This window comes from Cherax quadricarinatus, chromosome 26 (genome assembly GCF_038502225.1).
Source record: "Cherax quadricarinatus isolate ZL_2023a chromosome 26, ASM3850222v1, whole genome shotgun sequence".
In the NCBI taxonomy this organism is placed as follows: domain Eukaryota; kingdom Metazoa; phylum Arthropoda; class Malacostraca; order Decapoda; family Parastacidae; genus Cherax; species Cherax quadricarinatus.
In genome coordinates, this window is record NC_091317.1 from 19,986,817 (window position 1) to 20,008,341 (window position 21,525).

The 21,525-nt window shown below is 43.2% G+C and overlaps 1 protein-coding gene across 14 annotated transcripts in view; it reads left to right on the forward strand.

The window, feature by feature from the left end:
- LOC128691673 (protein lap4) overlaps positions 1 to 21,525 on the forward strand; it is an 854,149-nt gene that overhangs the window by 566,178 nt on the left and 266,446 nt on the right. For 13 of the 14 annotated variants that reach the window (XM_070088850.1, XM_070088860.1, XM_070088857.1 and 10 more), the window contains one exon: positions 19,951 to 19,983. The exons of the other annotated variant lie outside the window; for it this stretch is intronic. In XM_070088850.1, the coding sequence (XP_069944951.1) occupies positions 19,951 to 19,983 (33 nt within the window). The remainder of the gene's footprint in view (positions 1 to 19,950; positions 19,984 to 21,525) is intronic. 14 annotated transcript variants of the gene reach the window in all.

Consider the following 21,525-nt stretch of genomic DNA (forward strand, 5'->3'; position numbering starts at 1 on the left):
CTCCCTCCTCCTCCTCCCTCCTCCTTACTCCTCCTCCTCCCTCCTCCTCCTCCCTCATCCTCCTCCCTCCTCCTCCTCCCTCCTCTTCCTCCCTCTCCCTCCTCCTCCCTCCTCCTCCTCCTCCTCCCTCCTCCTCCTCCTCCCTCCTCCTCCTCCCTCCTCCCTTCTCCTCCTCCTCCTCCCTCCTCCTCCTCCCTCCTCCTCCTCCTCCCTCCTCCTCCTCCCTCCTCCTCCTCCCTCCTCCTCCTCCTCCTCCTCCCTCCTCCTCTCTCCTCCCTCATCCTCCTCCCTCCTCCTCCTCCCTCCTCCTCCTCCTCCTCCCTCCTCCTCCTCCTCCCTCTTCCTCCTCCCTCTTCCTCCTCCCTCTTCCTCCCTCTTCCTCCTCCCTCTTCCTCCTCCCTCTTCCTCCTCCCTCTTCCTCCTCCCTCCTCCTCCTCCCTCCTCCTCCCTCCTCCTCCTCCCTCCTCCTCCTCCCTCCTCCTCCCCCCTCCTCCTCCTCCCTCCTCCTCCTCCCTCCTCCTCCTCCTCCCTCCTCCTCCTCCTCCCTCCTCCTCCTCCCTCCTCCCTTCTCCTCCTCCTCCCTCCTCCTCCTCCCTCCTCCTCCCCTCCTCCTCCTCCCTCCTCCTCCTCCTCCCTCCTCCTCCTCCTCCTCCTCCCTCCTCCTCCTCCTCCCTCCTCCTCCCTCCTCCTCCTCCCTCCTCCTCCTCCTCCCTCCTCCTCCCTCCACCTCCTCCTCCTCCTCCTCCTCCTCCTCCTCCCTCCTCCTCCTCCCTCCTCCTCCCTCCTCCTCCTCCTCTCCTCCTCCTCCTCCTCCTCCTCCCTCCCTCCTCCTCCTCCCTCCTCCTCCTCCCTCCTCCTCCTCCTCCTCTCCTCCTCCTCCTCCCTCCTCCTCCTCCTCCCACCTCCTCCCACCTCCTCTTCCTCCCTCCTCCTCTTCCTCCCTCCTCCTCTTCCTCCCTCCTCCTCTTCCTCCCTCCTCCTCTTCCTCCTCCTCCTCATAGGTGGTGTCGTACGAGGTCTTGTTGATACCGGGGCTTGCGAGGGAGAACAGACTGAGGTGTTGAAGTAGGGACTTTTGAGCCCAGGACAGCAAAAGAATTAGACACAGAAGTGACTATGGGAGGGGTAACCACAGAGAAAGTTGCAGAAGATGGGACCACAGAAGTGGGGGGACATTTAGAAACACGAGAATAAGAAGTACGGGGCAATCTCCCTTGGAGGCTCAGTTGAGAAACTGCCATAGAATAACGGAGACCTTCAGCTTCTTTGAGGCAACGGATTTCTCGCTCGTTTAAGTAGACCTGGCAATGGCGAGAGTAAGAAGGGTGAGCCTCATGACAATTAACACTTAAACAGTCCAAACCTATATATACATTCACTTGCGCAGCGCCCCGAATATTTTGAAATATATATATATATATATGTATACACATATATATATATATATATATACACATATATATATATATATATATATACAGTGGACCAACGCTTAACGATCACCTCCAAATGCGACCAATTATGTAAGTGCGTTTGTACGTGTATGTTTGGGGTTCTGAAATGGACTAATCTACTTCACAATATTTCTTATGGGAACAAATTCGGTCAGTACTGGCACCTGAACATACTTCTGGAATGAAAAAATATAGATAACCGGGGGCCCACTTTGTATATATATATATATATATATATATATATATATAATATATATATAATATATATATATATATATATATATATATATATATATACAGGTCTCCCTCAACATTCACGTTTTCAGCTTTCGCGGGCTTCACACATTCGCGAATTCCCAACCGCCAAATTCCCAGCCACCAAATTCCCAGCCGCCAAATCATATTCAAGTTTCCCGCCACCTGCAAGTCCCTACTACCCTCCCACCGACCCCCGCAACTAGCAGCCAGCCCTCCCACCACTCAGTGTGGTGAGTGTTTTGTTTGTTCATTATTTGCTATTAAACTACAGTATAAATAATGTAAACCCATTCATGACTGCATATTGGAATGGCTATTCGGACAGGTATTAGACGGTGACATCATGTGTTTACTCTTGAACACTGCAAAGAATCAAACATTTCTGCTGCTGCTAATAATAACAATAGTAATAATAATAATAATAATAAATACGATATAATTGAAGGAAGTTGTATAAAAATATGAGGGAGTGGTTGACACATCGTCAGTGTGGCTTTGTTTATGCTGGAGTGAGCATTAGTCTCCGTGCTCTTCCAAACATTTCACAATAATTCATTGTTTGGTGCTTGTAGATTGAGTGCGACTGGAGTGGTAGAGGCAGCTGTTGAGGCAGCTGTTGAGGCAGCTGTTGAGGCAGCTGTTGAGGCAGCTGTTGAGGCAGCGATTGAGGCAGTGGGTGAGGCAGCTGTTGAGGCTGCTGTTGAGGCAGCGATTGAGACAGTGGTTGAGGCAGTTGTTGAAGCAGCGATTGAGGCAGCTGTTGAGGCAGCGATTGACGCTGTGGTTGAGGCAGCTGTTGAGGCAGCGATTGAGGCAGTGGTTGAGGCAGTGATTGAGGCAGCAATTGAGGCAGTAGGTGAGGCTACTGTTGAAGCAGCGATTGAGGCAGTGGTTGAGGCTGCTGTTGAGGCAGCAATTGAGGCAGTGGTTGAGGCAGCTGTTGAGGCAGCGATTGAGGCAGTGGGTGAGGCAGCTGTTGAGGCAGCGATTGAGGCAGCAATTGAGGCAGTGGGTGAGGCAGCTGTTGAGGCAGCGATTGAGGCAGTGGTTGAGGCAGCTGTTGAGGCAGCAATTGAGGCAGTGGGTGAGGCAGCTGTTGATGCAGCGATTGAGGCAGCTTTTGAGGCAGTGATTGAGGCAGTGGGTGAGACAGCTGTTGAGGCAGCGATTGAGGCAGTGGTTGAGGCAGCTGTTGAGGCAGCAATTGAGGCAGTGGGTGAGGCAGCTGTTGAGGCAGCAATTGAGGCAGTGGGTGAGGCAGCTGTTGAGGCAGCGATTGAGGCAGCTGTTGAGGCAGCGATTGAGGCAGTGGGTGAGGCAGCTGTTGAGGCTGCTGTTGAGGCAGCGATTAAGGCAGTGGTTGAGGCAGCTGTTGAGGCAGCAATTGAGGCAGTGGGTGAGGCAGCTGTTGAGGCAGCGATTGAGGCAGTGGGTGAGACAGCTGTTGAGGCAGCGATTGAGGCAGTGGGTGAGGCAGCTATTGAGGCAGCAATTGAGGCAGTGGTTGAGGCAGTGATTGAGGCAGCAATTGAGGCAGTGGGTGAGGCTACTGTTGAGGCAGCGATTGAGGCAGTGGTTGAGGCTGCTGTTGAGGCAGAAATTGAGGCAGTGGTTGAGGCAGCTGTTGAGGCAGTGGGTGAGGCAGTGGGTGAGACAGCTGTTGAGGCAGTGATTGAGGCAGTGGGTGAGGCAGCTGTTGAGGCAGCAATTGAGGCAGTGGTTGAGGCAGCAATTGAGGCACCAATTGAGGCAGTGGGTGAGGCTACTGTTGAGGCAGCAATTGAGGCAGTGGTTGAGGCTGCTGTTGAGGCAGCAATTGAGGCAGTGGTTGAGGCAGCTGTTGAGGCAGCGATTGAGGCAGTGGGTGAGGCAGCTGTTGAGGCAGTGGTTGAGGCAGCTGTTGAGGCAGCGATTGAGGCAGCAATTGAGGCAGTGGGTGAGGCAGCTGTTGAGGCAGCGATTGAGGCAGCTGTTGAGGCAGTAGTTGAGGCAGCGGTTGAGGCAGCAATTGAGGCAGCTGTTGAGGCAGCGATTGAGGCAGTGGGTGAGGCAGCTGTTGAGGCAGCGATTGAGGCAGTGGGTGAGGCTGCTGTTGAGGCAGCGATTGAGGCAGTGGTTGAGGCAGCTGTTGAGGCAGCAATTGAGGCAGTGGGTGAGGCAGCGATTGAGGCAGCTTTTGAGGCAGCGATTGAGGCAGTGGGTGAGGCAGCTGTTGAGGCAGCGATTGAGGCAGCTTTTGAGGCAGCGATTGAGGCAGTGGGTGAGGCAGCTGTTGAGGCAGTGGTTGAGGCAGTTGTTGAGGCAGCAATTGAGGCAGCAATTGAGGCAGTGGGTGAGGCAGCTGTTGAGGCAGTGGGTGAGGCAGCTGTTGAGGCAGCGATTGAGGCAGTGGTTGAGGCAGCTGTTGAGGCAGCGATTGAGGCAGTGGGTGAGGCAGCTGTTGAGGCTGCTGTTGAGGCAGTGATTGAGGCAGTGGTTGAGGCAGCTGTTGAGGCAGCAGTTGAGGCAGTGGGTGAGGCAGCTGTTGAGGCAGCGATTGAGGCAGCTGTTGAGGCAGCGATTGAGGCAGTGGGTGAGACAGCTGTTGAGGCAGCGATTGAGGCAGTGGGTGAGGCAGCTGTTGAGGTAGCGATTGAGGCAGTGGTTGAGGCAGCAATTGAGGCAGTGGTTGAGGCAGCTGTTGAGGCAGTGGGTGAGGCAGTGATTGAGGCAGTGGGTGAGGCAGCTGTTGAGGCAGTGATTGACGCAGTGGTTGAGGCAGCTGTTGAGGCAGTGATTGAGGCAGTGGGTGAGGCAGCTGTTGAGGCAGTGATTGAGGCAGTGGGTGAGGCAGCTGTTGAGGCAGTGATTGAGGCAGTGGGTGAGGCAGCGATTGAGACAGTGGTTGAGGCAGCTGTTGAGGCAGCGATTGAGGCAGTGGGTGAGGCAGCTGTTGAGGCAGCGATTGAGGCAGTGGGTGAGGCAGCTGTTGAGGCAGCGATTGAGGCAGTGGTTGAGGCAGCAATTGAGGCAGTGGTTGAGGCAGCTGTTGAGGAAGCAATCGAGGCAGTGGTTGAGGCAGCGATTGAGGCAGTGGTTGAGGCAGCTGTTGAGGCAACAATTGAGGCAGTGGGTGAGGCAGCTGTTGAGGCAGCGATTGAGGCAGCTGTTGAGGCAGCGATTGAGGCAGCTGTTGAGGCAGCTGTTGAGGCAGTGGTATTTAATAACATACATGTTATTAATAATAATAATACATGTTGTTAATAATATGTACTATTATTATTTATAACATATATGTTATTAAATACCACTGCCTCAACTGCAGAATTATTGTGAAATGTTTGGAAGAGCACAGAGACTAATGCTCACTCCAACATAAACAAAGCCACATTGATGATGTGTCAACCACTCCCTCGCATTTTTGTACAATTTCCTTCTTCAATTATATCGTATTATTATTATTATTATTATTATTATTATTATTATTATTATTATTACTCTTGTTATTATTAGCAGTAGCAGAAATGCTTGATTCTTTGCTGTGTTCAAGAGTAAACACATGATGTCACCGTCTAATACCTGTCCGAATAGCCATTCCAATATGCAGTCATGAATGGGTTTGCATTATTTATACTGTAGTTTAATAGCAAATAATGAACAAACAAAACACTCACCACACTGAGTGGTGGGAGGGCTGGCTGCCAGTTGCAGGGGTCGGAGGGAGGGTAGTAGGGACTCGCAGTGGTTGAGGAAGTGGTGGAGGCATTGGTGGAGGCAATGGTGGAGTCTGTGGTATTTAATAACATACATGTTATTAACCCTTTGAGGGTCGACAGGCCCTCTCCGAAACTCGTTCTCAGGGTCGGCCAAATTTAAAAAAAAAACAATTATTTTCTCTTATGAAAAGATAGAGAATCTTTTCCCGATCATAAAGACACCAAAAGTTTGAAATTTGATAGAAAACTTACGGAATTATGCTCTCGCAAAGTTAGCGGTCTCAGCGATGTTTACGCATCGGCGATTTTGCCCACTTTGAGCCCCATTTTCGGCCAATTTCACTGTACTAGTCGACAAAAAACATGAATATTTCGCTAGAACTACATTTTTTCTATCGAATGGGTGCAAGAAACCACTCATTTATGAAATTCAACTATCCAGTACAGTGGTCAGAATTTAGCAATTTTGCCAATTTCACACAAATTTCAAAAGATGCCAATTTCCGAATAGGGTCCAGAATAAACCAGAAAGACATTCCTGGCACTAAAATGACATTTCCTCTAGTCATTAGTCATGTCTCAAGGCCCCTCTTATATTCTTTTGCTTTCCACTTTGAATTTTTATTTTCACAAAAAATATAAGATTTACTGTTATGCAGACTACTGCATTAGTGTAAAAAATGGTATAAATATTATTGGTGCACTTGTGAAAGAATATTAGACTCACCAGTTGACGTGTATTGCACGCTTGGCACGATTTGTTTACTTTTGAAGTTTGGTAAAAATCGAACATTTCTGCTACTTTGAGCTCAATTTCAAGGCACCTTTCTTTGTAAAACCAGTCAAAATCATCTCAATTTCTGTAATATGTCTTCCATTCTATAAAATGAGACCAAGAAAACTAGAATACAACAATAAATACCATACGAAAATACACTGCAAAGTCGCTGATTTATTCAAAAAAAGTGGTCAAAGTTTTTTTTTTCTCATTATGCACTGTGTGCTGCAGGATTTTTTTTAGACTGTGCACACTGACCACATAGACCCATTCTTTCATATGAAGGCCTACCAGCTTTCTCCCACTAGATTTGAGGCCGCTAGAATTTATGAGTACTAGTACGTCAAAAACTCCTACGCGTAAAACGTACTAGTACGACGAAAACCCTCAAAGGGTTAAAGCATAACATGTATATTTTTAGTACAGTTTATGACGTTTTTATGTATTTTATGGTTGTTCACGGTTCAACAAGTTAAGGAAGCAGTATTGTATTATATTTCCCTACAATATATTGGGGCACCAAACATTCACGGTTTTTCAACATTCGCGAGGCTCTTGATCCCCTAACCCTCGCGAATGTTGAGGGAGACCTGTATATATATATATATATATATGCAATAAGATCACAGTAAACAGGTGATTTCAGAATATGCAAAACAACCACTCTGAAAGAATAGAGAAATTCCAAGCGCTTTCGTGACTACTCACATTATCAAGGAACTGTTCCTTGATAATGTGAGTATGTTCAGTTCCTTGATAATGTGAGTAGTCACGAAAGCGCTTGGAATTTCTCTATTCTTTCAGAGTGGTTGTTTTGCATATACAGTGGACCCCCGCATACCGATTTTAATCCGTGCAAGAGGGCTCATTGGTATGCGAAATAATCGGTATGCGAATGAATTTTCCCCATAAGAAATAATGGAAATCAAATTAATCCGTGCAAGACACCCAAAAGTATGAAAAAAAAATTTTACCACATGAAATATACATTTTCCTACACACAAAGAGAAGGATACATGCACAATAGTAGAGTAGTACATGCACAGTATATATTGTGCATGTACTAGTCTACTAAATGAAGAATAAATAACACTTACCTTTATTGAAGATGCAGCAATGACTGATGAGACACTGTGTCCTGGGAGTGCCTTTTCCTCCTGAGTACTGTAGGTCCTGTTTGGCATTTTCTTCCAGAACAGGCCTTATCACACTGTGTATGTCACTACGATTCTTAAATCTCTCAAACCAACCTTTGCTGGCTTTAAATTCACCAATATGAGCACTAGTTCCAGGCATTTTTCCCTGTTGACCTGGGTGTTAGTCGACTGGTGTGGGTTGCATCCTGGGAGACAAGATTAAGGACCCCAATGGAAATAAGTTAGACAGTCTTCGATGACACTGACTTTTTTGGGTTATCCTGGGTGGAAAATCCTCTGGGGTTAATTGTTTCTTGGTATATTCTCAATAAGCCACACCAACAACAGTGCTACAGCAGCAGCAGACAATGCTACAGCAGCAGCAGACGATGCTACAGCAGCAGCAGACGATGCTACAGCAGCAGCAGACGATGCTACAGCAGCAGCAGCAGCTGACAGTGCTACAGCAGCAGCAGACGATGCTACAGCAGCAGCAGACGATGCTACAGCAGCAGCAGACGATGCTACAGCAGCAGCAGCAGCTGACAGTGCAGCAGCAGCAGCAGCTGTACCACCAATAGTAGCGATGGTTGATTGGGGTTCATTATACAACCTGGCCAGCTCGGAGACAAGCACTCCACTTTCATACTTATCAATGATCTTTTTCTTCATCTCTATAGTAATTCTCACCCTTATTGCTGTAGGGTTGGCACTAGAAGCTTTCTTGGGGCCCATGGTCACTTATTTTCCAGATAAAATCACCAAAAACACTGTAATAATACGAAATGTTATGATTGTATGCTTGGATGCTACCGCGGAGGCTGGCTGGTAAACAATGCCACTGGCGGAACATGTGAGGCTGGCTAAGGCGCACATTGGACGCGTCTCAGACGAACAGCAGTGAGCGGGTTTTTGAGCGGTATGCGAGGCAAAATTTTTGCGATTAAAGTGAGCGGTATGCGGAATAAACGGTATGTGATGCCAACGGTATGCGGGGGTCCACTGTATATATATATGTTTGGAAGTTAGGAGGAGGAGCGGGATTACCAAAACTGTTGTCCAGAGGGCTGAGGAAGGGTTGTTGAGGTGGTTCGGACATGTAGAGAGAATGGAGCGAAACAGAATGACTTCAAGAGTGTATCAGTCTGTAGTGGAAGGAAGGCGGGGTAGGGGTCGGCCTAGGAAAGGTTGGAGGGAGGGGGTAAAGGAGGTTTTGTGTGCAAGGGGCTTGCACTTCCAGCAGGCATGCGTGAGCATGTTTGATAGGAGTGAATGGAGACGAATGGTTTTTAATACTTGACGTGCTGTTGGAGTGTGAGCAAAGTAACATTTATGAAGGGGTTCAGAGAAACCAGCAGGCCGGGCTTGAGTCCTGGAGATGGGAAGTACAATGCCTGCACTCTGAAGGAGGGGTGTTAATGTTGCAGTTTAAAAACTGTAGTTTAACCCTTTCAGGGTCCGTCCCGTAGATCTACAGCTTTACGTTCAGGGTCCAAACCGTAGATCTACGCCATGAGCTCAGTTCACTCTGATAAACTGTGAGTGGTACATTTGGGCCTAGATATGAGAGAATACATCTATGTGGTATGTGTGCACCACATAAAACAGATCCTGCAGCACACTGTGTATAATGAGAGAAAAAAACTTAAATCATGATTTTTCGATTAAAACAGCAACTTTGCAGTGTTTTTTCGTATGTTTTTTATAGTTGTATTTGTGATTTCTTGGTCTCATTTGATAGAATGGAAGACATATTACAGAAATAGAGATGATTTTGATTGGTTTTAGCACTGGAAATGGCTTGAAACTGAGCTCAAAGTAGCAGAAATGTTAAATATTTGCCGATGTTCAAGAGTAAACAAACGACCTCACACGTCTAATACACGTCAGCTGGTGGGTCTAATATACATTCACAAATATGGTGATGATATTTATACAATTATTACAGTATTGCATAACAGTAAATCTTCTATTTTTTGGTGTGAATAAAAATTCATTATGTGAATAAAAAATCAAAATGGAATTAATTTGTAAAGCCTCAAAACATAACTAATGAACAGAGGAAACGTTAGTTTAGTGCCAGGAATGCCTACATTGTTTATTCTGGACCCTATTTTGAAATTGGAATATTTTGAACTTTGTGTTAAATTGGCCAAATTAACAATTTCCGATCACTTTATTTTGTAGTTGAAACAGTTTACTTGGCGATTTCTTGTGCTCAATCGATAGAATAGAAGTAATACTAGTGAAATAGCTAAGAATTTGGTTGATTGGAATAATGTAATTGGCCTAAAATGGGAGTCAAAGTCGGCAAAATCGCCGATTCGTAAATGTCGCTGACACATCAAAATTCGCGAGAGCATAATTTCGTCAATTTTCCACCAAATTTCGTACTTTTTGTTTTATTACCTTCACAAAAAGATTCTCTACGATTTCATAAGAAAAAATAACAAATTTTTTTTTTTGAAAATTCTTGGACACTGGTGCGTGACTCCAGATTTGGGCCTTGGACCCTGAAAGGGTTAAAGCACCCTTCTGGCAAGACAGTGATGGAGTGAATGATGGTGCAAGTTTTTCTTTTTCGGGCCACCCTGCCTTGGTGGGAATCGGCCAGTGTGATAATAAAATATATATATATATATATATATATATATATATATATATATATATATATATATATATATATATATATATATATATATATATATATATATATATATTATTGAGTATACCAGGAAAAGTGTACGGTAGGGTTATAATTGAAAGAATTAGAGGTAAGAAAGATTGTAGGATTGCAGATGAGCAGGGAGGCTTCAGAGTGGGTAGGGGATGTGTAGATCAAGTGTTTACATTGAAGCATATATGTGAACAGTATTTAGATAAAGGTAGGGAAGTTTTTATTGCATTTATGGATTTAGAAAAGGCATATGATAGAGTGGATAGGGGAGCAATGTGGCAGATGTTGCAAGTGTATGGAATAGGTAAGTTACTAAATGCTGTAAAGAGTTTCTATGAGGATAGTGAGGCTCAGGTTAGGGTGTGTAGAAGAGAGGGAGACTACTTCCTGGTAAAAGTAGGTCTTAGACAGGGATGTGTAATGTCACCATGGTTGTTTAATATATTTACAGATGGGGTTGTAAAAGAAGTAAATCTAGGGTGTTCGGGAGAGGGGTGGGACTATATTATGGGGAATCAAATTCAAAATGGGAATTAACACAGTTACTTTTTGCTGATGATACTGTGCTTATGGGAGATTCTAAAGAAAAATTGCAAAGGTTAGTGGATAAGTTTGGGAATGTGTGTAAAGGTAGAAAGTTGAAAGTGAACATGGAAAAGAGTAAGGTGATGAGGGTATCAAATGATTTAGATAAAGAAAAATTGGATATCAAATTGGGGAGGAGGAGTATGGAAGAAGTGAATGTTTTCAGATACTTGGGAGTTGATGTGTCGGCGGATGGATTTATGAAGGATGAGGTTAATCATAGAATTGATGAGGGAAAAAAGGTGAGTGGTGCATTGAGGTATATGTGGAGTCAAAAAACGTTATCTATGGAGGGAAAGAAAGGAATGTATGAAAGCATAGTAGTACCAACACTCTTATATGGGTGTGAAGCTTGGGTGGTAAATGCAGCAGCGAGGAGACGGTTGGAGGCAGTGGAGATGTCCTGTCTAAGGGCAATGTGTGGTGTAAATATTATGCAGAAAATTCGGAGTGTGGAAATTAGGAAAAGGTGTGGAGTTAATAAAAGTATTAGTCAGAGGGCAGAAGAGGGGTTGTTGAGGTGGTTTGGTCATTTAGAGAGAATGGATCAAAGTAGAATGACATGGAAAGCATATAAATCTATAGGGGAAGGAAGGCGAGGTAGGGGTCATCCTCGAAAGGGTTGGAGAGAGGGGGTAAAGGAGGTTTTGTGGGCAAGGGGCTTTGACTTCCAGCAAGCGTGCGTGAGTGTGTTAGATAGGAGTGAATGGAGACGAATGGTACTTGGGACCTGACAATCTGTTGGAGTGTGAGCAGGGTAATATTTAGTGAAGGGATTCAAGGAAACCGGTTATTTTCATATAGTCAGACTTGAGTCCTGGAAATGGGAAGTGCAATGCCTGCACTTTAAAGGAGGAGTTTGGGATATTGGCAGTTTGGAGGGATATGTTGTGTATCTTTATACGTATATGCTTCTAAACTGTTGTATTCTGAGCACCTCTGCAAAAACAGTGATTATGTGTGAGTGTGGTGAAAGTGTTGAATGATGATGAAATTATTTTCTTTTTGGGGATTTTCTTTCTTTTTTGGGTCACCCTGCCTCGGTGGGAGACTGCCGCCTTGTTAAAAAAAAAATATATATATATATGTACAGTGGACCCCCGCATAACGATCAGCTCCGAATGCGACCAATTATGTAAGTGTATTTATGTAAGTGCGTTTGTACGTGTATGTTTGGGGGTCTGAAATGGACTAATCTACTTCACAATATTCCTTATGGGAATAAATTCGGTCAGTACTGGCACCTGAACATACTTCTGGAGTGAAAAAATATCGTTAACCGGGGTCCACTGTATATATACATATATATATATATATATATACATACATACATATATACATATATACATACATATATATACATACATATATATACATATATATATAGAAGAGCACATTTTTTTTTAAAGTATTTTAGAATAAAAAAAAATTTCAGGTCAGTACTTACCAAGATATGAGGCAGAGAAGTTGGCACTGGATGCTCATGTGACAGCAGCATCGAGTCCTGCCGCTTGCATAAGTGTTGCCAATATACCTTTTTTCTATTTTTCATATTATTTTATGTAATGTTTTTGTTCTGATAATTGCAATTTGTAGTAGTTCTTGTCATTTTATAACCAATCCTTGTTCTGACACTAGTATTAGGTACTGAAATTGTACTCAGATTGTCAGAAACACACTGACAGGTGGACATTTACACCTGCCTTAGCCATTTACTATTGTCTTGGAATATATACAAAGTACACCTACCATCCGACTTATGACCTGCTCGACTTACGACCACTCGACTTATGACCACTCGACTTATGAGCGTGTTTTTTTTTGCCAAATTTCTGGGAAATAAACAACTATTTGTGTTGTACACAGTGTTTATCCTAATCCTTACAGTATAAAATACAGTACAGTGGACCCCCGCATACCGATGGCATCACATAACGATTAATCCGCATACCGCTTGCTTTAATCGCAAAAATTTTGCCTCGCATACCGCTTAAAAACCCGCTCCCCGATGTTCGTCCGAGACGTGTCCAATGTGCGCCCTCAGCCAGCCTCACATGTGCCGCCAGTGGCATTGTTTACCAGCCAGCCTCCTCGGTAACATCCAAGCATACAATCGGAATATTTCGTATTATTACAGTGTTTTCGGTGCTTTTTCTGGAAAATAAGTGACCATGGGCCCCAAGAAAGCTTCTAGTGTCAACCCTACAGCAATAAGGGTGAGAATTCCAATAGAGATGAAGAAAGAGATCATTGATAAGTATGAAAGTGGAGTGCGTATCGCCGACCTGGCCAGGTTGTACAAGAAACCCCAATCAACCATCGCTACTATTGTGGGCACCAGAAAGGCAATCAAGGAAGCTGTTCTTGCCAAAGGTTTAACTGTGTTTTCGAAACAAAGATCGCAAGTGATGGAAGATGTTGAGAGACTCTTATTGGTGTGGATAAATGAAAAACAGCTAGCAGGAGATAGCGTCTCTCAAGCGATCATAAGCGAAAAGGCTAGGAAGTTGCATGAGGATTTAATTAAAAAAATGCCTGCAACTAGTGATGATGTGAGTGAATTTAAGGCCAGCAAAGGTTGGTTTGAGAGATTTAAGAAGCGTAGTGGCATACATAGTGTGATAAGGCATGGTGAGGCTGCCAGTTCGGACCACAAAGCAGCTGAAAAATATGTGCATGAATTCAAGGAGTACATAGAGGCTGAAGGACTGAAACCTGAACAAGTGTTTAATTGTGATGAAACAGGCCTGTTTTGGAAGAAAATGCCAAGCAGGACCTACATTACTCAGGAGGAAAAGGCACTCCCAGGACATAAGCCTATGAAAGACAGGCTTACTTTGTTGATGTGTTCCAATGCTACTGGTGATTGCAAAGTTAAGCCTTTATTAGTGTATCACTCTGAAACTCCCAGACCGTTCAGGCAAAAGAATGTCCTCAAGGAGAATTTATGTGTGCTGTGGAGGGCAAACAGTAAGGCATGGGTCACTAGGGACTTTTTCTATGACTGGTTACACCATGCATTTGCCCCCAATGTGAAAGATTACCTAACTGAAAAGAAATTAGAACTTAAGTGCCTCCTGGTGTTAGACAATGCCCCTGGTCATCCTACAGACGTGGCAGAGCGACTTTATGGGGACATCAAATTCATTAACGTCAAGTTTTTGCCTCCTAATACCACTCCTCTCCTGCAGCCCATGGACCAGCAGGTTATTGCAAACTTCAAAAAACTGTACAGAAAAGCTCTGTTTGAAAGGTGCTTTGTAGTGACCTCAGAAACTCAACTGACTCTAAGAGAGTTTTGGAGAGAGCACTTTAATATCCTCAATTGTGTAAACCTTATAGGTAAGGCTTGGGAGGGAGTGACTAAGAAGACCTTGAACTCTGCTTGGAAGAAACTGTGGCCAGAATGTGTAGACAAAAGGGATTTTGAAGGGTTTGAGGCTAACCCTGAGAGGATTATGCCAGTTGAGGAATCCATTGTGGCATTGGGAAAGTCCTTGGGGTTGGAGGTTAGTGGGGAGGATGTGGAAGAGTTGGTGGAGGAGGACAATGAAGAACTAACCACTGATGAGCTGCTAGATCAACTTCAACAGCAAGAGGCCAGACCTGAGGAAACTGGTTCAGAGGAGGGGAGAGAGAAATTGAAGAAGTTGCCTACTACAAAGATTAAGGAAATCTGTGCAAAGTGGCTTGAAGTGCAAACCTTTTTTGATGAAAATCACCCTCACACAGCTATTGCAAGCCGTGCTGGTGATTATTACACTGACAATGTTGTGAAACACTTTAGGGAAGTCATAAAGGAACGAGAGGTACAGGCCACTATGGACAGATATGTTGTGCGAAAGAAGTCCAGTGACTCTGAAGCTGGTCCTAGTGGCATTAAAAGAAGAAGGGAAGTAACCCCAGAAAAGGACTCGACACCTCAAGTCTTAATGGAAGGGGATTCCCCTTCTAAACACTAACACTCTCTCTCCCCTCCTCCCATCCCATCAATCATCACCACATCTTCAATAAAAGTAAGTGTCATGTAAGTGTGCATGCCTTTTTCAGTTTGTGTGTATTAAAATTAACATTTCATGTGGTAAAAAAAATTTTTTTTCATACTTTTGGGTGTCTTGCACGGATTAATTTGATTTCCATTATTTCTTATGGGGAAAATTCATTCGCATACCGATTATTTCACATACCAATGAGCCCTCTTGCACGGATTAAAATCGGTATGCGGGGGTCCACTGTACTAACAACATAAAAAGTAAAGTAAAACATGAAATACCAAAATAAAACAATAAAATAAAGTCATTACAAAAATGTGATGTTGATATTCAGTAGTAAAGTTCGACTTACGTCCATTTCAACTTACGACCAGTTTCTTGGAACCGAACTCGGTCGTAAGTCGGATGGTAGGTGTATTTATATGTCCCAGCAATGTTTTGTATATGTGGAAGTATATAATAACAATAAGGAGGAGGAGTAGAAAGATGAAGAGGAGAAGGAGGAGGAGGAGATATAGGAGAAGAAGGAGAGGGAGGAAGAGAAGGAGGAGGAGAAGGAGGAGGAGGAGGAGAAGGAGAAGGAGGAGGAGGAGGAGGAGAAGAATACATAATAATAATAATAATAATTGGTAATAATAAGTTCCCTTGAAGCATGAAAAACAAAGTCCACCCCTGACAGTGACATAATAAGATGAGAAAACAACTGATAAGAGCTGACGTTTGATGAGCATACACGAGGGTGGGGGAGGGTGCAGCTGATAAAAAAAGATTAGAGGTGATATTTGATGAGCATTGCCCTCACTTTGTTTTCGCTGGTACACAAACATGTCTGTCTGTCTATTTGTCTGTCTGTCAAGCTCCCTGTCTATCTGTCTATCCGTCTAGCTCTCTGTCTCAGAGAGAGCCACAAGACTGCATCGTCCATCATGTTTGCTCACATCTTCAAGCAGAGTATAGCACTTTCTTTCTTTTCTTTCAACACATCGGCCGTATCCCACCGAGGCGGGGTGGCCCAAAAGAAAAAACGACAGTTTCTCCTTTTACATTTAGTAATATATACAGGAGAAGGGGTTACTAGCCCCTTGCTCCCGGCATTTTAGTCGCCTCTTACAACACGCATGGCTTACGGAGGAAGAATTCTGTTCCACTTCCCCATGGAAGTAAGAGGAAATAAACAAGAACAAGAACTAGTAAGAAAATAGAAGAGAACCCAGCGGGGTGTGTATATATATGCTTGTACATGTATGTGTAGTGTGACCTAAGTGTAAGTAGAAGTAGCAAGACGTACCTGAAACCTTGAATGTTTATGAGACAGAAAAATGGACACCAGGAATCCTACCATCATGTAAAACAATTACAGGCTTTCGTTTTTCACTCACTTGGCAGGACGGTAGTACCTCCCTGGGTGGTTGCTGTCTACCAACCAACTACCTAGGAGTATAGCACTTTGTCTGAATTTTTTGGGTTATCCTAGGTAGTTTACACTAAACAGTGGACCCCCGCTTTACGATCACCTCCCAATGCAACCAATTATGTAGGTGTATTTATGTAAGTGCGTTTGTACATGTGCGTTTGGGGGTCTGAAATGGACTAATCTAATTCACAATATTCTTTATGGGAACAAATTCGTTCAGTACTGGCACCTGAACATACTTCTGGAATGAAATAATATCGTAAACCGGGGGTCCACTGTATATACTTGTATTTATGTGTACCTGTGAGACAGAGATAGACAGACAGAGAGAGAGATTGAAAGAGAGACAGATAGATAAAGACAGATAGACAGAGACAGAGGTAGACAGAGGAAGACAGAGATAGAAATAGACAGAGATACAGAGATAGACAGACCCTAAACTTGGGGTTAACATCACTTTCCTCATAAAATTAATTGGACCTATCGTCCAATTAATTTTTGCTTTTTTGTTTACCATCAGATGTCCTTCAGTTTTGGTGCACAAGACGAAGTATTTTCTCTAATTCCTGTAAATATTTGTCAATAAGATACCTCAAACAACAACTGAGAAAAGACTGAAAAAGGACTGATTTACTGAAAATGCCCTTTGGCAGGAAGGTAGTCCTGTATGGGACGACGTAAGGTTGTTTGGGCACTTGGTGCCGAGAGAACAATGCTTATACGAATTTCTCACGGTTTCCTTTCCTCTAAATATCTTATCTTTATTTCACAAAAAAAAAACAAAGTAAAGTTTGTTAGTTCTTGGAATGTTGCAAAAAAATCTGCCCTTTACTCCCACATAAATCCCAAAATATTTGGAATATTTCCAAAAATGTACCATCAGAAATTAGAGAAATCATTATTTTACAATTTCTGTGAATATTATTCCACTTAATTAAGTAGTAAAGGCTTACTTTAGCAAAATAAGTGAATAAGTTACTTCCAAGATATTGGCCTGGAGCGCCTGCCGGCCCGCCGTCTCAAATTTTTTTTTTTCGCAAAAATCGCGTTTGTTTGGGTGGTTTTCTTAGTAAACTGATGTTCTAGTGCAGTTATCTTCTTCAAAATACCATTTTCTATCACTGAAGACCAAAGAATACGACATGGAGACGAGTAACTCATTTATAACGAAATATTGCTGGTGGACTATCGCCATATTATGGCCTATTTTATTCAGTCTAGAGTATATAACATGTTTGTATGTTATTTATAGTGTTTATTATATCATATTAGATCAATTCTGATAGATAAATAAACCATAGAGTGATATAAGCGTAATAATGAAGTGATTTCTCCTGGCTCTCTGGAGGGGAATACTGCCGGTGTTCCCAGATGGTTCCTGATTGGCTTGAAGTCTATGTATAAGCTCCGCCTACTGTTTTATGATGCCAAATAGTCAATTATTATATTAGAAAGAATAATGCAAGAAAAAGTGATAAAAAAACAAGAAAAAATCCAAAAAATATATGGGCTGTGAGCAGACGCGCTACCCATATCGCCGTCACCTTACCTGATATAAATGACTATAATTTCTGTTGTAGAACATTGATTCTTGTACCATTGTGTTGCCAAAGAGTTAAGCTATTTTTCTATATGAATAACTCAATTTCCATTTTTTTTTTTTTTTTTTGAGAGCGCGCAAATAATTGGATGATAGGGTCCTCAATATGATATTACATCAGTGAATCCTTGGTGTTTGCCACACTGTTTGCTCTAACTGGCACTCAATTTAATTGGCGCTCCCACAAGGTACTAAGTGGTCCCAGATTTTTTTAATACTGCGCACACTGAGTGTTAGGACCCATTCTATGCTGACAAGGCATCTCAGGCCAATTGTGCCAAATTTGAAGGCAGGAAAAATAAAACATATATATACGTTTGGGACGCTACGTGTAAGAACGTATATATACGTTTGGACTGTTTAAGGGTTAAGGCAAGAGGGAGGTCGACTACAAGACGTATTAGAATGGTCATCAGCACCACAGCCTGGGCATTCGGCTATAGATCTGCAATATTTTGCAGGGTGACCAAATCGCCAGCAGTTTCTACACTGTTGCGGTGTAGGGATCACCTTTCGAACGCGTAAGTGATGTCCTGCTACATAAACAGAGGATGGGAGTTCACGGCTGTCGAAAGTTAATTGAGCGACATTGCAAGGGTAATGTCTCCGACTGCGGGCAGGAAGGACTTAAGCGTCTATTTTGAGGATTGGGAGATCTTGAAGTTCCAGCTGTTCAAGAATGTCATTGCCACATGTCTGGAAATTCTGTTGGATTATGGTATGGGGCAGAATAACAGTAACACTACAAGAATTGAGGGAATGATGTTTTTCGATAGTGACAGGAATAGTGTCGATATGTGAAAGAAGAGAAAGATCACGAGCTTCGGTGGCATTCTGGACAGTGATGATGTAGGTACCGCTCTTGAGAGCATGAAAGGAAATGTCTCTACCAACATGGCGAAGGAGCGCCTTGCCAATACTATGGTCGGAAAGATAGGCAATAGAGGAAGTCGGTCATAAAGTATAAAGAATTTAGTCCATTGTGCATTCTGAAACTGAGCGTGGAAAGGGAGAGCACGACGTGTCGGTCTTTTCTGAGTAGAGCGAGAAGGTAGCAAAGAAGTATCATCAGGCAATTGTCGTTGGCGTTTAGGAGTGGGACCAGAGTTGGTCTGACGTGGGATGGGCTGGCGATTTGAAAATTGCCACACCGTAGAGGGAGAGGCTGGAAGCATAATCAAAGGAGAGCAGAGGTCAGACAAATCGAAGGATGAAACAGCACCAGCAAGAGGTACAGGGGCCTTAGGAGTGTCCGAAGAGTGGTCAAAAGACGAGGCGGGGTCAGAACGGGGTGCGGTAACAAGAAGGGGCCCGGAGGTAGCGGGGTCATGGATTGGGTCCTCCATGGTTAGGTTGGGGGGGGGACTGGGGAGGGATAGTTCCTAGGAGGAATGAAAGGGCCAGAAATCTCCCTCCGCTCCCAAGAGGACCTCAGCACCGCAAGTAGTGCAGATGTGGCATGGAACCCGTGCCATACCCTACCCTTTATGCCAGTAAACCAGCAGTCCGGGATAGCAACCTCACATCTGCTGAGCTACCTCGGTGGACAAAAGAGAGGGCGGCCGGATATCCGCCACAAAGCATATCTCCTTTGGCCACCACCCCTGGAATCCGAAAGGCAGCCTCCAGAGATACACCCGTCGCCCGAAAGACACCCAAAGCCACCCCCCGGGAGACCGGAGAGGGATTGGGGCATCCTCTGGTGATCCAGATTCCACAGCAAACTACACCACAGCCAAGAACCTCAACGGAATGGGATGGACCTCAGTATCCTTTCCCCTACCAAGGAAGTAGCGTGCCTGTGGGAAAAATCCCAAAGGCCAAAAAGAGGAAGGGCAAAAGGGAGGGGTGGGGAGGAGGAGGAGGAAAGGAAAAAGGGAGGATGGGATAGGGAAGGGGGGATTGGGGGGTAATTAGGTTCGGTCTGAGGAAGGAGACCAACAGGTTTAATTCCTCAGACCAAGAGCCTCTTCACCATGCCAAGGAGCCCCCCTTGAAGAGGTATATACTGGGGAAAATAACCCAAGAAAGCCTATTTTCATTTTTAGAAAATTTCTTTTGTAAGAAACATAAAGAGTATGCATCTTATTTGATGATAAACTGTATCTTGTTCCAAATATATCTGTTATGATGTGCAATATATTGTTTTAAGGAGGTAATATTTTTGCAAGGCATACCATTTTCATGAAAATTTAAATATCATATAATTTTCCTCATTGAAATTCTTCAAATTCCACAGTGGCTGATTGGACGTAATAAAATTGTGTTTGGAATAGTATTTGAAAATTCATACTTAGAAAATAGTGTAACTTGTGGACTTGCATTCGGTTCTTTACTTTTGTAATTTGTTTATTTCTTTAGATCCTTTCTGCGAGTCAAGAGCTTTCTGTCCATGTGAGTAAACAAATTGTGGCTCTGTTAGATGTCCATTGATGTGCAATGATTTTCATTTGTGTATGAACTGTTTGGTTGTTTTTCATATTCGGCATTTTAATTTTCCTGACAGCAGTAATATATGGTATTATTTCTTCCTCTTAGCCTTATGTATATATTTGACATAGTTCCACTCTCCCATCTCAATCCATGTGTCTTCTGTAGACCCCGAGTTGATTGTAATTCAGCTGTGGTAGATAACTTGTTCTTTCTGATTTTCTCTAAATACATACATTGGCATCCTTAAATGTTAATGGCTGTTGCAAAAAGAATAAAATCCACTATTAACATGCATGTGCATACAGTATGTTTTGAAATATAAAAAATTCCTCCTTGTGGTAGTATTCCTTGAACTTCTGTAGATAGACTCCTTATTGCACTAGCGCATATGATCACTTTTCAAAATGAAAAGTAAGTCATCTGGTTCATTTCTTCACATTTGCTCTCCTGCATTTCTTTGTTGTCTGCATTGCCAACTACATTAACTCTAAGCTCCAATTATTATAGCTTGATGAAGAATAGGTGACAAAGGGTGATGGCACACAGTGTGGTTTATGGAACTCGTAATGACATAATGACAAAAGACAGGCTAACCTTCTTGTTTTGTTGTAATGCTAGTGGGGATTGCAAAGTGAAGCATTTACTCATGTATCACTCTGAAAATCCCAGAGTGTTCAAGAAAAACAGTGTCTCATCACTCAACAATAGTCTTCAATAAAGGTAAATGTCATTTTAGTATTTATGTATGTATTGTGCATGTCTAATTGTTTTCTGCATAAGGAAATGTATATTTCATGTAGAAAAAAAATTTATTTTTTTAATATTTTTGGCTGTCTGGAACGGATTAATCGGATTTCCATTATTCCTTATGGGGAAAATTAATTCGACCAACGGCAAATTCGGCTAACGGCTAGCTCTCTGGAACGGATTAATGCCGTTGGTTGAGGGTCCACTGTATTATAGATTCAGGCAAATGAGAAAGTGAGAGTGGGTGAATTACACTATATACTAACCATGGTACAGTGGGGGCAAGGAAGAAATGTATTAAAACTTCAACTGTCACGATGTCACTCCTAATTTATTCCCTCAGAATACTGATAACATATGGGAAAAATAGTGATAACAAAAAATTTCTGCCAGGAGCAAGGGGCTAATAACCCCTTCTTTTGTATAAATTACTAAATTTAAAAAGAGAAACTTTCGTTTTTCTTTTTGGGCCACCCTGCCTCGATAGGATACGGCTGGTTTGTTGAAAAAACAAAAAATTAGGTAATGCAAGACTGGATATCAAATAGGAAGGTGGGAGTGAGTGTATTCAGATACAGTGGACCCTCGACCAATGATATTAATCTATTCCAGAGAGCTTGTCCTTTACTGAATTTATCGTTAGCGGATTTAATTTCCCCCATAAATAATAGAAATCCAATTAATCCATTCCAGACACCTAAAAGTATGAATTTTTTTTTTCACATGAAATACAGTGGTCCCCCGACCTACGATATT